This window comes from Protopterus annectens, chromosome 7.part0 (assembly GCF_019279795.1).
Source record: "Protopterus annectens isolate FY-2018-M chromosome 7.part0, PAN1.0, whole genome shotgun sequence".
NCBI lineage: Eukaryota > Metazoa > Chordata > Ceratodontiformes > Protopteridae > Protopterus > Protopterus annectens.
The window spans coordinates 883,844,684-883,862,990 of NC_056739.1; the positions used below are offsets into that span (position 1 = coordinate 883,844,684).

Here is an 18,307-nt window from a genome sequence, read left to right on the forward strand (position 1 = left end):
ATAGTTCATGGTTTAAATAAGGCACAAAATTGACAGCGAGGTACGTCGTGGTCAGGGCCTAGGCAAGGAATACAGTACGAATGAAAATCTTTATGAGGTATTTGCTTTCCACAAGTAATGCAATTATTTACTTTTACTGACATCGGTTTAGAGCAAGAAAAAGTTTCCCCAATGGGTTACTTAGCTTTTAGTTGAGGACTTCGGTTCTGTAACTCAAAAATGAAAATTTCTGGAGTCGGCTGACCGGCACTTGCTAACTGCTTCTGCTTTGGGCACCGCACGGTAAGAAAGACTGATGTAATGGCATCAGCTGCATGTTTTATACCCCTGATGACCTGACGTCATGGAAGAAGGGACCGCAACCAACGCAGGACCCAAGACTTTGTTAATCAGGCCGACTGAGGGCTACTGCAAGCAGATAACCCAAATGTGATGACTGCAACAGTGAAACACGAAGAACATCAGCAGTGAGCTCAGTGCTAAACCATGATGCACACCCACTCTTACTGAGAACATCCCTCTATGTGTCTAAACAGTGATCATGCTTATGTCTTGAGGCCTAATATGTTTTCTGTACTAATTCTGGTAACATTTCTTGTACTTTGAACACCATAAGACTGCCCAAATTAGCTTTCTTGGGACCTTGTCATATGTTTTCACCAAGCCTAGGACTGCCCAGTTTGACTGACTTCTTCTGCACGATGTCACACTGCAAATCTCAGGTCAGTTATGCTGCATTCAGATATAAAACCAAAATGCTAATCTCCCATCTTATTTTCAACTATTTTGTGTATTCATTTGACCAACAGCCTCACTTTCGTGCAGTATGACAGGAGTTTGATAACTCTATACTACCCATAGTTGTGAATGTCCCTTTTGTTATTGTACAGTGGCACTAGTATGCTTATTTGCCAGTTATCTGGGAAATGTCTTTACCTCCATACCACTAAGAGTATCGCCAGGAGGAAATTCTCCCCTAACTTAACCAACTAGTATAATATATGATGGGAAAAAGCAAAAATAATGTTTAAAGTTAGCTCTGGTAATGCATGCATTGGGTCTAGGTATGAATACAAAATTACAGAGGCAAGTCTGCTGAATGGAAGTATGTTATATTGCAAAAGTCACAAAAATGATGCATTAGAAACACTGACAGAGGAAAGTAGTTTAATAAATGAAGGGAGGGTTATTGGCAAATATGTTGGGTATGACTAAAATGTAAAATACACACTGGAAAATATTTTAAAATCATTAAGAAAATAACTCTCCAAAAGTATATGGTGTCAGGATAATATCACATTTATTGTCAGTCTTCAGGACAGGAGGTTCTCAGTCTGCAGCAGACTGACTTGTTCTGTCAATGGTGCTATTTGAATGCAGCATGCCTTTCTTGACAAGCTATGACTGATTACAAGAGGAAGGAGCTGATTTGTCTAGACAGTACATTTGACCTTTTGAAAAGAGCTACATCATTTGAAAATTAAGTTAAAGAGAAAGTCTTAAAACATGTGCATTAGTTGCAAAGATGATCAAACTGTAGAAATAAATATTTAAAGTGACAAATATACTGCATGAAAAAGATAGACAGTAAGGCCAGTAAGGCTATCAAGCAACATGAGTATAGAGGGACAGGTTCAGAAGTAAGAGTATTAATTTGCTATCTGTAGACGTGAAAAAAAGCAACAGATGCTTGATTTATAAAACAGTGTTCTCTAGGCCAAAGGAGTAAATCAGTGCTTGAGTTTGATTACAAAAGACTACAATAGCTTTACATTGATTTTTTTATAGATCATTAGATCTACTGTCTTGAGAAAAATATGTATATAGTTAATATGCTGTTTATTTTTGGAATAGAGAAGGAACTGTGTTTTGTTCAAATGAAAATAAGAGATCAGATATGGCTGGGTAATATTTCAAATAAATATATGAATTGATACAAAAATAAAAACAGAAAAGAAAAAAAAATCATAACATAAAGACAAATAATATATGCAAGCAGAATAAAGATATGTTTTACTACATCACAATTGGAGTTATTTGTCTAGGATGTTAATGGGTTGGGGGACAGGAAAAAAAAAACAGGACAAGATAAACTTATATTTACATTAGTGTTGTACAGATAATAATGTTACAAGAAACACATGAGTCATAAAGAACATGAATATTTTGTAAAGAAAAGTTGAAGGGGTGAAGTCTTTTTCTGAAAAAAGAGGAGAGAGAAAAAGAAATGGGTTTTAATATTAATTAAAAAGGATATCAGTATAAAAACTGAGGAACAAATGGCAGATAGTAAAGAGAATATTTACAGTTACAAGATGGTGTTACTAGGGCATTAGAATTACATTGGCTGTAGAGTATATATTCCACAAAAAGCACTGAGACAACATATACAAATATTATGAGAGAAGCTATAGTCTTTCATCAAGGATATGTGATAATGGCTGAAGACTGGAACATTTAATATCTACAGAGGTACTTAAGTTAGGGTTGAGCATGGTAGTGTCTAAAGCATTTAGTCTTGTAAGATGAAATAGATAATGGCTCCACTTTCACCATTTCTCATTGTTATGTATTTAATGCCAAACACTAATTGTAATTGTTTTACAGCTTTTAAAGTAATTTTTGTGTTTATACTTGATTTCCTTTTTGCTATGTAAGCTACTTTAAATGTTCTTTTTGTCCTGCTGAAATTTATAGCTAAATTCAGCTATAAAGGGAAGTTGCTTTACTGTTCCACCATTGTAAATGTTTTTTGTGCTTCCAAGTGATTTATTCATTTTTGCTGCATTTTTCTGCCCTATTTTAGTTTTTGTTTCAAATCTAGAGTAAGCAGTCAGTTTTGATCAGGTGTGTGAGTCAGTTTAGAGCTAATAGTAGTTATTCTGTTAGCAATGGGGTAATTGTTGCAGTTGTGGGTAGCTAAGCACCATTGGGTAGTTTTTTAGCAGTTTTTCATTGGTTCTTTCACTTTTCCTGTATAATTTATATTGCACATAGTGGAGCACCATTGCTGTCTTTATTCTCGGACTGCTGTAAACTGCATTCCTGTGTACAAGCTGATATCAAGTGCTGTGCTGTTTTGACTCATTTTGCCACAAAAAAAAAAACAGGAAGGTATATTTATTCTACTGTGCTTACAATTGCATTGCTACTGAAACTAGTCTGAAGTGTTTATGTTTAATTTTGTGGCATTTACTGTGTCTTACTTGAGATTCAAAGTTATAACTAAATACAACCATTAATTATAAGATGCTTTAGTTTCATTTTCAAATCCATAGTAAACAATCAGTTTTGACAGGTTTATAAGTCAGTCTAGAGCTAGTAACTGTTATGGCTGCAGTTTTGTGAAATTTGCCTTCTAATACCCATTTTACTCTCTTTAGGATTTTAAACTAGAATAATCCAATAGCAGTAAGCAGAAAACAAGGAACTCATTCCACAAACCAGCTATAATACTGTACTTCATCGTAGCTAGTGAACATATTATCTAAGATGCAACAAGACTATGTGTTTCTTTTTTTTTAATTTCTCCAAATCTTTTAAGTTTCTAATACTATGACAGGAATGGACCAAATTCCTAAGTCAAAGTACAATTAAAGTTCATGAAATTAGTATTGTTTCACTCTTTGATGTCAGCCAAAAGTGCTCTTCGCAGGACCCGCAGTGTGCTCAGTAATGACTCCTCCTGCAAATTGTACAGAGTTACATGTATTGGTAGCGTATTTAAATAGGATTGTAGACTCTTTTTTTATAAGTCCAAACCAGCAATAGAAAAACGAAAAAGGTTCCAAGCCACTAGTGATGTAAATCTTCAGTTCTTTATTTACCAAAACAAATGAGCGCTTTCGTCTGCCAAATGAGACTTCTTCAGATAAAACAGTACTGGTGCCACCCTCAATTTATACAAAATGTCTTAATTAGTCTAATTAACCAATAAACAAAATTTTTAAATTTTAAAGCTCCACCACCAAGTGGTTTCTGGCTCTTTAGTTGTTTCACCAAACACCCCACACTACACAAGTGTGGAAAATACATTAATGAATAAAACAAAAGATTGTTTAAAAACAATCATGATATAAAAGTTAAAATAAATAAAACTTAAATCTTAATAATGTCCTTTTATACATATACACATATATATATATATTATTCTATACACACGCATGTATACACATATATATATATATATATATATATATATATATATATATATATATATATATATGCACACATATATTTATTTTTAATGTAGCCCTATTTTCACTAAAATGATGTGGCCTACAGCAATAACATCACACTCTACCTGCCCTTTCTGCTAAAATGGCCTTAATACTAATATGTTCATTCAGGCCTGGACTTATATTGGCCTTCAGCCTCAATTGCCATCTGAGTTCCCTATTAAGTAATGTGTTCCTCATATCCCCTCCTCTGGGGTTATTTTTAACCAAATCAATGATCCCAAACTTAAAACCACTAAATGAAGTGCAAAAAACCGAGTGTTTGTATAGGGCACTAGTTTCTTTCCTATTTTTTATATCATATATGTGTTCATATATTCTATCTTTAAGTGCCCTTTCGGTTTTCCCTACGTAAAATGATGAACACTTTGTACAAATAGCCAAATATACTAACATCTTGGTTTGACAATTACCCTTACAAAATTTTACTGTACTACCTAAACCATTTTTTAATTTTATGAATTCTTCTTTGAAAATGTGTGGACATTGCCCACATCTACCACATGAACTGGTTGCTTTTTTGATGTTGTCTAAATGGTTACCCTTTTCGAGCAACCTTTTAAAATTTATTCCTGTCTTATATATAAAATGAGGTCTATTACCTACCACCTCATAAACTTCTTTGTTAGTTTTTAATATAGACCAATTGTTTTCCACTATTTTCGTAAACACTTCGGAAAACCCATTATATTCAGTAACACATGCCCCTAAAAACTTTTTTGTCTCTTTCTCAGGTTCCACTACAGTTGTGAAAGGTTGGCCTAATAAGGCCTTATATTTAGTCCCCCAACCAGTGTAAACTTCCTCCAAAATTTTACCCACCATCTCTCTTGGGTATCCTCTTTCCACAAACTTTTCACCCAAAAATATAAATTAATTTAATAAATCCTGATAGTCAGAGGTCATCCTCGCTATCCTAACAGCCTGTCCCTTAATAAGGCTTCTTTTTTGGTGAAATGGATGAAAACTGTCGTGGTGCAGATAACTATTGCACCATGTACTCTTACGAAAAATCCTGGACTTAAAACCCTGTGGTACCTTACTAATGGTGATGTCCAGATAGTTAATACTCTGGTCTTCGACATTGTGTGTGAATGAAAGAAAATCTGTGGTGTGATTTAAATAATAAATAAATTCCTCCATATTTTCTTTTGACCCTTCCCAAATCACAAAAATGTCGTCCAAAAATCCCAAGTATCATTTCATTTGCCTCCTAAATCTACTTTTTAATATATATCTGTCTTCCCATTCTAACATCACCAAATTGGCGTAGATGGGGGCACAAGCTGCCCCCATAGCTATGCCACTAACTTGTCTATAGTACTCTCCTTGGAAGCCTATAAAATTATTGTCTAATACGACCTCCATAAGTTCCAATATTAATAATTTTTGATCGTGGGGTACATCTAGATGTTTATGAATACTTTCTTCAAAAAAATCGAAACCCTCCACTCTAGGGATACATGTAAATAAGTCCTTTACATCTATGGTTATAAATTTACATTCTTCGGACCACAGATCGTTATTTATTTTACCAAGAAAATCCCAAGAGTCCTTAATCAGATGTTCTTGCTTTGTTATAATATTTTTAATAGTTTTATCAATATAAACTGCTAAAGGGTGAGTCTTGGAATTTTTTGCTGAGACTATTGGCCTAAATGGGGGCTCTGGAATGGATTTATGAACTTTTGGCACTCCAAAAAATTGTGGAATAATTGGATATAGTTGCCTCAAAAAGTGGTATGTCATTTTCTCTACTCTATTTTCTATCAAGTATTCATCCAATAAGGAGTCAATCCTCCTATAGGCTATTTGTATCTCATTATAAGACACCGAAGTGTACGTGTTCAAATCCATCAAAATGTCGGTAAGGGCATTATTATATTCCTCATTGTTATACAAAACTACTCCCCCTCCTTTATCCGGCTTCATAATTCTAATATTATTTTGTACTATTAAGGCCTCTAACAAACCCTCTTCTTCTTTGTTCAAATTATGATGTCGCCTTTCCTTTCTATTACTCATATATTCCTCATAAATCTCATTCGTAACTATATTTTCAAATGTGTATATAGCCGGATGTAAAGGGGGATTGTAAATACTACTCCTAACCAAACCTTTATTTGAAGTGGAACTTTCATCCACTGTTTTTTTATGTATTAATTTAAGGTTTAATTTTCTAAGGTATAACTTCAATTCCACTAAAATGTGAGCTAAGTCCCCATACTTAGACCTAACAAACTTAAATCCCTTTGAAAACAAATCAAAATGTTTTTTCTCCAACTCTGTAGATGTATAATTGAAAATTTTAAAACCTTTATGTTCAAAAACTATTCCATTAGTATCTTGTGTAATGTTGTTTATCTGCCCTTCCTCCCCATGTTTTTCCATCCATAATTGTTCCCATATGAATTCATTGGAAAACCTGGATCTGAGTTTTCCTGGGTTGCTTTTGCACAATCGACCAAATGACATTCTGATCTCCTGGGGCCTAAAAAAGGTTCAATAGGCTCTGAAAAAGAGTCCAATTCATCCAAAACCCTGAGAAGATGAGAAGTCTTTGCACTTTATTGTTTTCTAGGAGCCAAATTATAGCCATGACCTAAGCTGTTAAGTAGACAGCTTAATGGATTAAGGGCAAGGCAGAATAGCAACGGTGACAGACAGTCACCCTGGAATATCCCCATTTGGACTTTTATCCCTGAAATAATAAGTTGTCCTTTATCATGCTTAATTGCAAAGTGGTGTGCCACTGTTTCATGGTCACTGTAATGCAATCGATCAGTGTAGGGTGTATCTTATGCATTTGTATGCACACTTTTATCCATGAATGCGGGATACTATCAAATGCTTTTTTGTAGTCAATCCAGGCCATAGTTAAGTTCTTCCCCTTTTTACAGTTCTCCACTATGATTTTATTTAACAACAAATGATCCTTTGTTCCATATGACTTTCTTTTATTGCCCTTTTGTTCTGTTGCCATAATTGAGTTTTCTTCTAAATGACTATAAAGTCGGCTGGCATCAATTCCAGTGTGTAGTTTATATGTCGTCAGAAGGCAAGTTATTGGTCTATAATTTTTAGGGTCGCTTGCAGGTTCACTCTTAAGTAGGAGCATTGTTTTTACTGTTGTTATAGCAAGGGGTGCACATATAAATAATTCTTACTCATGGCTAAATCTTCATGCAAAGATGTTAACACTTTTAACCAGAAGTTAGGTACTGCATCTGAGCCTGGGGATTTCCAATTCAAAGCTTTTCTTAATTTTGTTTCACTCTCTCTGGTTGTTACTTCCTCCCATTTCATATCCTGTATTTTTAAACTTCTTATTCTTTCTTTTGCTTCTTCTATCCAATTAGCATCTTTATTATGTTCCACAGGATCTTCATAGATACTTCTCCAAAATTTATCTATTTCTTCTTTTTTGGTGGTCTTTCAATTCCTTTTAACTTATTTCCCAATTCTCTATAAAACTTTTTTGGGTCATCAATAAATTGCTTATTTTATACTTTGCCTTCATATTTGTCTACATATCTTCTAAGTTTTTTCATCTGTGCTGAGATTTTTAGTTTATTATTTGCTATAGTGCATGATAGATCCTGATCTGTTCTAATATTGCGCATTGCTTTTATCACGTCTATCTTTCTGAGTATTTTTGTTGACCTGTTCCCTCTTCTATACTTTTCTAAAAGTGACACTTCTTATCTTACTTGCTTTATGGTCTTCTCTATTCGATACTTCCATGATGGTATTCTATTTCTCCCCTTTCTCTCTTTCACTGCCCTGTGTTCTTGTGGTAGAACTTTATCAGTTATTAATTTAGCTGCAAAGTGATATATCCTGTTTACTTCTGTTATATCGCATGGATCTCTATGGACAGTCCTAATTACTGTGTTCATTTGCTTTATCAAACTTCTGCCTTTTGGGGTTTTAGTGACCTTCTGCAGTTTATTTCTTTAATTGATCTTAATATGTCTGTCTATCTCTATTAAGTCAAGCAACTCTTCTCTTAGCTTGGTTTCTTCTAAACTGAGTCACATTTTTTTGTTTTCCATTTCCTGCAGGCATTCTATAGAAAGTTCTATTACATCTTCCTGTGGCACATTCTTTTCAGTTTCATCCTGTGTTATCCATTCCTCTGTCATATGAAAACTCACTGGCCTGTCACGCCTCAGCATTAACTGTGCCAGAGTTTCCACAGTTTCCTGTTCCTTCCTTTGCTGTCCACCTTCAAGTGGATGTTTATACTGGTTTTCTGTGGAAGGCTCCAAAATATCATCATATGGCACCTGACCAGTTGCTTCCCATTCCACTGGTTTCCCTTTAATTGGAGTTCCATTACTCTGTCCTGTTGTGGTGCTTTCTGAATTAGATTTTCTACACTGAGTCCTTCACTTTGGAGGTACTTCATGACCTCAGTTTCTATTTCTTTAACTTCTCCATTACTGATCTGCTTTTCTACTTTCCTCTTTGTCTTCTTATTTTTTTGTATTATAATGTTTTCCATGGCTAGATTCCTTTGCCTGCATTTCTCTTCAAATATCTTTGGTGCTGCTCTTTTTGTATATTGTTTTTCTTTTTCCTTTGCATAGATATTACACCATATTAAATCTCTTTTTCTTTCCCATGTCTATATTTTTTCTTCAGATGTCTCCTAATCTTCCTGTTTCTCCTTACTTTGGGGACTCGTTCCATCATGGAGGGATGTAACCTGTGTTAGACCTTCTACATCAAATCCTTCACTTCGTAGGCATTCCATACCTTCAACTTCTATTTTTTTAACTTCTACTTTACTGATCTTCTTTTCTACATTCCCTCTTTGTGATATTATTTTATTTATTGTGAAATTCTCCATATCTGGATGCCTTTCCCTGTATTTCTCTTCGAATATCTTTCGGGATGCCTTCTTTATGTTGATTAATTTGGCTTTCGCCTTTGCATAAATACCGCGTCATATCAAATCTCTCTTTCTTTCCCATGTCCATATTTCTTTTTTATGCTTTTCAAAAATATCTAGGTTTTGTTGTTTACATTTTTGTACTTCCTCAGATGCTTCTTTTTCCAAACAGATCAAAGTTTCTTGATGTATATACTGCTTTTCCAAAATCTGTTGTATTAATGACCCCAAATTTTTATTTGAAACGTCTGACAGTTTTTCTTGCGGAAGTATTTTTCTTTCCTCTAACTTATTTCTTAATCTTTTTATATATCTTGTGTCTGGAAATTCTGGGCTTTTTGCATAATAGTAACAATGCATAATTTCTTTCTTATTCTCAACAGTCCACTCTATCGTCTTTATGGCTCTTCTTTGGCCTATCAATTTTTGTGATTTCTGTGGACTGCTCCTTCCTTCTACAACAGGGGGGGCATCCTCCCCCTATTCTCCTATAATAATTCTGTGATTGTTTAAAAGTCAACTCTGTGAATCTTACCAGCCAGGACTGATCGCACAAATGGACAGGTTACTGAAATCACTGCATCCCTTCCCATAAGATACAGTGCTCTTGGATGTGATTTTAAAAAATGGAGACTGCATGGTGTGTAGGGATGAAGGCATGCACAGAAAAACAGTTCTTCCATTACTAGCTCATTAGTGTAGCCTTTCAGACAATCTGCCCCATAGCTTGGTTCATAGATTAATAGGTTCACAGGCACTTACTAGGCTATTATTCTGTGAGGATCATTAGAAGGCTTCCCTTACATTCCCATGGTAGTTTTTACCCTTGTATTTTGTGTATGAATATAGGTTCACAGGCATCTGCTAGGTTATTGGTTCTATGAGGATCATTAGAAGCCAAGCTTTCTATGGTGTTACAGAGGCTGCAGTTTAAAAGTGTAATCTTCACCCTTTGTCTATATTTATATACAGGGCAATAAGTAATCTTCACCCATTGTCAATATTTATATACAGGACAATAAGTAATCTTCACCCTTTGTCTATATTTGTATACAGGACAATAATTAATCTTCACCCTTTGTATATATTTATATACAGGGCAATAGCTAATCTTCACCTTTTGTCTTTATTTGTATACAGGACAATAAACCGGAAGGGTAATAAGGACACTGGCACAAAGGACACAAGTCTGAGGTCAATGGAGGCAGAGGACTTAAAAACAAAACTTAAAACAATATACCTTATTTCGCTGAAATGGAGCCACTTGTTTATAGATTTTAGCACAGGAGTGTAATAACATTTCCATTAATATTTCGTGCAAGACTATTTCTTTAACACAATTGCACATTCATTCACTTACCTTTAATGCATCAGGTTCTGCAAAGTAAACCAGCTCTCCCCACTTTATTCCTGTCCACAGATCATAGATCTGAGCTGCGATGTGGCTGAGAGGGAGGTAGCTGACAATAATCTCTTGCTTTATTTCAGCAGGTTGCATGTCCCCAGCTCTGCTGGCATGTGCCGCTGTCCATGTTATCTGAGATCAGAAACAAAAACAATTCCAAGATTTATTAAGGTACATATAAATGCAATACCAACAAATAATTTCTAATAGTTACATATTATTTATGTTTTTTGGTCACATACAGGAATAATAATTGATCCTTTTATTTTATACGGCCAATTTATATGTATGAATGTATGCATGTATGTGTGTATATGGATCCCATTCAGAAGATTATCTCAATGGAAAGTTGAACTCCATATGGTCAAGACCATATGATTGATTTTCAAAAAAACTGAATGACAGAAAACAACAAAAATCTATGTTTTTGCAGGGGGAAGCCCCCTGTACCCCCCACATCTCCCACCAACTGCAAGGTCACACTACAGTGGGGAAAAGGATATATTCCCTGATCCTCAGTGTAGTGTAATCTCCATTCAAAAGCTTTGATATTTCAGAAAGTTGGTCATGTGGTCTCAACCATATGAAGTTAGACTTTCTGTTGAGTCGATCTTCTGAATGGGACCCATCTATATATATGTTTACTGGGGCAGAGCACAGATCACAATAATGACCATTAGTAGACTCAGCCCTAGTTACATGAAAAGTAACAGAAAACTGTATATCAACATGGTATTAACAGATAGAATACACAAGTATAGGAAACTGTGCACATGCACAGAGGGCAACACATATAATACATAAATACAGGAAACTGCAATTATGTCGATGTTTACATTCTTGTTACAGTCAAGAACATGTGTGAAAGCAAAGTGTATGTGCATATTTACATGTGAAGAAACAAGAAAATAAAAGGAAAGGGGGAGAAGAGGAAGGAGAGAAAGCGGAAAGGAAGGAGCTGGACAGCAAGCCTGAATGTAGATTGTATGCAGGTCAGAGGTCAGATAGCATCTGCAAGTTACTGTTAAGCAGAATGGACTCTAAACTAACTAAACTAGGTCACTAACAATGTGGTAATACCTAAAATGAATTAGAAAAAGTCCACAAAATGGGGTATATTCTTTGTCTGAGGTGCAGTGACCTCATGGGTGTGCTATACAAATTGTGCGTCATGCATTGGATAAAGTATCAACTCCCATAGTAAAGGACCTCAGGGTGTAAACAAATGTCACTATTTTTCCATTTCTGGTACAGAAAGGCTGAGGCACTCAATTGAAAACCAAATTTTCAAAAGTCAAATATTGAACACAAATGTTCAAAAATTAGCAAAGTGAAAGTTAACTGAAAGCAAAATCATGCTTTTTGCAAGGGGACAATCCCCTCCTTACATCCCCCACACCCACTGCTGATTATATATACCAACTCCGAGACTCCAACACAGTGGGGAAAAGGTTTTAAGTCTGCAGTCCACACTGTATCGCAATCTTGTACTAAGTAATGTCGGCATTCTTTGGGCAAATGCATCTTCAACTGATTGTGCTGGTATTTTGAGCATTCAATCAGCTGTCTGCTTCCCATATATATATGTATATATATATATATATATATATATATATATATATATATATATATATATATATATCAAATGTACATTGCCCCAAGGAGAGCAGTGTACGGTCTGGTTAAGACACATAGTCAAAAATCAAATGGCGGTAGAAAGACTCAAACCCTGTACTCCTGATTACAGAAAACAGCTCATTAAGAGTTTGAAGCCTTAATCCCCTGCACCAACTGCCAGACCTTCATTATCAACTTCATTTTCTTGTAAATTACTAAAGAATTACAATCCATTAGTAATGCTAGTCATTCGAGCGTCATTGTTTTGGTCTTCAGAAAAATGCATGTTGCTGCATGCTGCTGCAAAACCTGTTGGTCTATTAAGTTTTCAATTGACTTAGAGAAGTCCACTTCTTACCTGTCTTTGGTTTTGTCTCATATTACTGCCTTATCCCCTGTTAACTTCTTTTTTTCTGGTGAATCACATTCAGTCAATAATGCAAGTTATTAGAGTTTCATAGTTTTTTATTGTTCAGAAAATGCATATCTATACAACACCTACTCTTGTAAGTTCTTAGGTAGTTACTATTTTGCCACAATTTACTGTATCCTGAACTAGTTCAGCTATAGCATAGCCCATTTCCAGCTTAGATGTTTCTGGGTCTGTTTTGTAACTTCTGAGTATCAAATTCAAGCCATCTTTGTTGGTGAAGGCCTTTCTGCACCCTTGTGGGAGGAGAGTGCTGTCTGGGTCCCATTTAATCGAGGGTGATCAAACTACAGCTCAAATAGCTTATTGGTTAGTTTGAGTTAAAAGGGTTATTTCTTGTTTTATTTAAGCCCTGTATTTGCACTTGTTTGTATGTAGCACACCATCATGCAGTGCTGCGTAGCAGTGGTTACTGTTGGTGGTTATAGATGCAAACATTTTGCTTGTTAAATTTTCCCTTAGCACTTTGCTTTTTGTGGCCCTGCTCTACTGTCAGGTGGAACACTATGCCTAGACTCAGAGGTACCAACACAACTCTCACCCACTATCCATTCCTACGTATTACCTCTTTTCCTGGCCATATAAATTTATCTAACACTATGGACAGAAAATTTCCCACAGTTTCTCCAGCCAGCTTGGTCGCCATGGGCATCCTAAGCCAGTGTAGCAACTACCTTATGTTCACCAACAAACCTCTACTCCTGTTCTTCACCAACTCTACATGTGAGACATGCAGCTATATTAAGAACCTTGAATCCATGCTCTCTCACACACCAGTCAGTACATATGACAATGAGAGTGTTGTCAGCATGCACACTTCACCTCCTACTCCACCCACACCCATGTCACACAAACCTACATATGCAGAGGTCCTCATCAGAAACATACCTAAACACCAGAGTCTTCACAAACACAAACACAAGCACTCTACGCATAATGCTGCCAGTGCAGAACACAATACACATGATAGCTCATGCATTAGTGTCTTACCTGTCAAACTCTTAAGGCAAAACACCAAACCAAACATATTAGTCATAGAAGACTCCATCATGAGATACACAAATGTCCCTCTCACCAGGCTGGATAAGGAAAAGGTCAAAGTCAGCTGTTTGTCAGGTGCTAGCATCCACCATATCACAAATGCACTCAAGTCTCTCAACAATAGGTACTATTATGACTCCATCATAGTCCATGTTGGGGTGAAAAATTTGAGACGTACCCCTCTGGACTATATGAAGAGAGAGTTTCACTTCAGAATCCTGAAATATCACAATCCTGAACTTCATAATCCGGAAGCCCAGAATCCTGAAAATTCAAAATCCTGAATCCCAAAAAACTGAAAACACACAGGATACATATACTGACTATAGACAACACAAACCAGATTACATTCTACCAAATATAAGAAGAGGGGCAAGCCCCTCTGCAACCCCCACACGCCCTGCTACTTAAATATATCAACTCTGAGATTGAACTTTACTACACTATCATGAGTTATGTTGTAGTAGAGCAAGTTAAAAGAAAACATTACTAAGGTTACAATAGGCAGTCATGAAACGTGATGATATGTTTGCCATTTTTTTCTGTGGAGTGCAATCTTGGAGTTGATATATTTAATTAGCAGGGGTGTGGGGGTGCAGCCCCCCACATAGGGGGTGCAAGGGGGCTTGCCCCCCATGCCCATACTTGGTGAAAAGTGCTATCCTTTGTCTTGTATGTGTTTATGCGTGTCCTTGTACTGGAATATTGTCATTTTTTTGTATCCTGTATATTTTCAGACTTTTGGGATTCAGGATTTTGAGTGTTCAGGATTTTAGGCTTCTGAATTATGAAGTTCAGGATTGTGATATTTCAGGATTCTGAAGTGAACCTGAAGAGAGACATGACTGAGCTTTTGGACTATGCATCTCAGGCAGGTATGTCCCTAACCTTAAGCAACATTTTACCTTCACCTAGGATGTTGCCTCAATACAAAAGAAAAATGATTGACTTCAATAGCTCTCTTAGTTTCTGGTCCATTCTAATGGGATCCAGAATTTGTCAGCCTGGGATGACATGATCAACAGACCTCGATGCTTTGCCAGAGATGGTCTTCATCTGTCACCCCTGGGATTTCAGGTATTGGCTAAGGGTCTTGCCACCCCCATAGTGCCTTTTTTAGGCAGTGTCTCAAGGACAAAATTCCTGATGTAAAAAGTCCATCTAAAAACAACCTCAAGGTTATACTGCTAAATGCCAGGAGTCTTAACATGAAACTGCACTCACTGGAGGAAGCCCTCACCTTGGAAGACACAGATATTTGGGCAGTTAAGGAGACCTGGTTCAAGGCTGTGGAGAGCACCCCAGCCATACTGGGTTACACCTCCTTCCACCCATTCAGACCACAAACTGAAGGTGTGAAAACCAAAGGACAAGATGTATCAATATTCATTAAAGATAAATACACCTCCAGACTAATTGAACAGTATGATTCCCTGGAGATACTTCAGGTGGAATTAACTGTTGGTAGGACAGCTATTCAAGTCATTGCTAGCTACAGGACCCCCTTCATGAATCAGGACACCCACTCTACCTATTTGGATCTACTTGAGTCTATCAAGATACATGCAAACACCATGTTTTTAGACAATTTTTAACTAGTCATCCATTGACTGGGTAAATTATTCATGCTCAAACTCACTTGCCTAAAGGTTCCTCGACTTCGCTAACTCCAATACCTTGGACCAGCTGGCTGTCACCCCCACAAGGGGTGCCAACATCCTGGATCTAGTGCTTACCAATATGGGGGACCACTGTAGCACCTCCACTGTGAGGCTTTCCCTGTTGAGATGTATCCACAAATCAGTCTCATTTGAAGTAACTATTAAACTTGACCCCCTCAACAGCAACTAAATTAAAAAACATCTCCAAAGCAGATTACAACCTCTTATGGAATGGTATAATAACTTCACTGCACCTCCCCCCTCAGATGGATCTGCCAACTATGCCTTGTTCTACACCAGTGTTTTATACAAACACCTGTATAACTGCATTGACTGAGCTGTACCTGATAGGACCAAAATATGCCCCTCAAGGAAGAGCAAACCTGCCTGGTGGACAACTGTCATTAACAGGCTTTACAATAAGAGGAAGAAATTGTTGTCTAAGATTAAGAGGGAGTGAGCCCTAAACTGGAAACACCTTCTCCTCAGCTTAAACAAGCAAATAAGACTTCTTGTGAAGTCCTCAAAAGCAACCTATGAATCCAAATTAGCTTATTCAACTAAAGACAACCATAACGTGTTCTTTAGTTACATTTGTAACCTAAAAGGAAAAACCCAGATCTGTGCAAAACTGGTAGTTAATGATACCATATATACTGAGCCTGTGGCCATAGCTAACCTGCTGGCCAACACAGGTTCTGTGAAAACTTTACTCCCTGTCCCTGCAACACGTACCCCATGACATCCTTACTACTTGTATCTCTAAGGAGTAGGTCATAAATGCCCCCTCTAAGGCCAAAAACACAGAATCTATGGGACCTGATAACATTCCATGCCATGTCCTACATGGGCTCTAACAAGAATTAGAAACACCATTGGATACTCTTTTCAATCTTAGTCTAAGCACTGACTTCGTCCCAGCTGAATGGAAAATGGCCACCATTATTCCGGTGCACAAAGGCGGTGCTCCCACTGACACTGTGAGCTACAAACCTATTTGCCTGACTAGCCTTATCTGCAGGTCAGGGAGTAAATCATCTTGGACCTTATCAACAACGATATAGGTAGTCTCCAAACACTTGACCCTACTCAGTTTGGATTTGTCAAAGGGAGATAATGCCTGTTAAACCTGGTAGACTTCTTTGAGAAAGTCATAGGATCATAGGACGTTACTTGGCTAATGGACCTATAACCCTTACAATCCTAGCCAACTTCTACCCTTATTTCCACAATCAGCACCTATTACCTCTGTCCAAGAGGGACACAGGTGGAACCCCTGGTGTGCATTTACATTTACCCATCCAATCATCCAGACTGCATTTGAAGAGATCCAATGAGGTGCTCTGTTTGACATGAAGTAGGAGTCTGTTCCAAAGGTGTGGTACTATCTGGGAGACAAATCTGTCCCTCCAGCAGGTTCTATTAATGTCACATACCAGGTTAAGGTCTTTAGCGCAAGTAACCTGTGTACCATTTAACTTATGGAGATGCAGCATTTCCAATAAAGCAGGGTCAGAGATTGCCTCTGAGTAGTCCATATGAAACAGAATAAAGTGACAGTGATTTCAGCAGATCCACATAGGAAAGATGCTGAAGATCTTGAGCTTTTCTTGTGAGGAATCTTTGTGGTCTCCAATTGCTGCAGGTGCTTGGAAATGTACATACCAAGGGGCGTTGTACTCAATTATTGACCTGATGAGGGAAGAGTACAGGGAGGTTATAACTTCTTTTCTTCTGTAGGTAATGCCCTTACTTATGAGATGAGCAATACAGAATGCCATTCTTATCACTGTGGAGACATGGTGGTCAAAGGTAAGGTTGCTGTCAACCTGTATGCCCAGGTCTCTCACCACTGAGTGCATACTTAAGGTGTTGCTATTGATGTGGTAGTTAGCAGGAACATCGCCCTTACCGAAAAGGATGATAATAATACATTTCTTGCATTCGGTTTAAGGCCATGACTTTGGCACCAATCATTTGTTTCTGTAGGACTCTCTTGTAGGATGTTGACATCATTTGGAGATTCTATGACTGCTCCCAGTTTGCAGTCGTCAGTAAACTTTGTCAGCTACAGACCTACAGTTTTTGCTTGTACTTCAGAGAAATAGATTCTAAACAGTAGAGGTCCCAGGACTGATCCCTGGCTGGCTACAGGTCTGCCTCTTTGGGGGTGGATAACATACCAGGCTGTTACTGGCCAGCCTGAAACAGGATCTGTCAGACCCCCCTACACAGGCTGTTCAATGTCAGTCTTCAAACAGGCTATGTGACAGACTAATGTAAAGCAGAAACTGTCATCCCCATGCACAAAGATGGACGTTGGTAATTATAACTCAATAAGTCTGACCAGCCTTATCTGTAAGGTTATGGAAAGGATCATTATGGAATTAGTAAACAAGAACATAAGTAACCAAAAGATTTTTGACCCAAGCCAGTGTGGATTTGTCAAGGGCAGATTTTGCCTAATTAACTTGGTGGAATTCTTTGAGAAGGTTACTGAAGCAATGAATGGGGGCATATCAGTGCACACCACATATCTAGATTTCACAAAGGAGTTTGACAACATCCCAGATTGGGTATCATAGGTAAACTGTCCAAGCTTAATGTTTTCCCCTGTATAATTTGTTAGATAGCAAACTGGCCCACAAACAGAACTCAGAACTCAGAAAATTAGGGTGGGCAGCTTTACCTCCTCCAAAAGACCTGTCACAAATGGAGTACCCCAGGGCTAAGTCCTTGAGCTAACTTTCTAGACATTTACTTCTCAGTGGTCAAAGCTAGTCTTAAGGGTTAATGGCTAACCAGGTATGCAGATGATTGCAAATGTGGTGCCATCATAAACTCCCCAGAGGGCACCAAGATCCACCAAGAGAGCCTTTTCCAAATCATGCTCTAAAACTAAATGCCAAGAAATGCATAATAGTATTAATAAGTCCCTTGCAACTATCACATTGAAAATACACCCCAGAAAATGAATCCAGCATTTGGAGATCTGAGAACCTATGCAGGCAACAAATG

The 18,307-nt window shown here is 37.3% G+C and overlaps 1 protein-coding gene across 1 annotated transcript in view; it reads right to left on the reverse strand.

Annotated features, from left to right (window-relative positions):
* The window catches only part of ACSBG1 (acyl-CoA synthetase bubblegum family member 1), a 415,596-nt gene that overhangs the window by 146,045 nt on the left and 251,244 nt on the right, over positions 1–18,307 (reverse strand). The window contains exon 8 of the mRNA XM_044077462.1: positions 10,496–10,672. Coding sequence (XP_043933397.1) covers positions 10,496–10,672 — 177 coding nt within the window. The remainder of the gene's footprint in view (positions 1–10,495; positions 10,673–18,307) is intronic.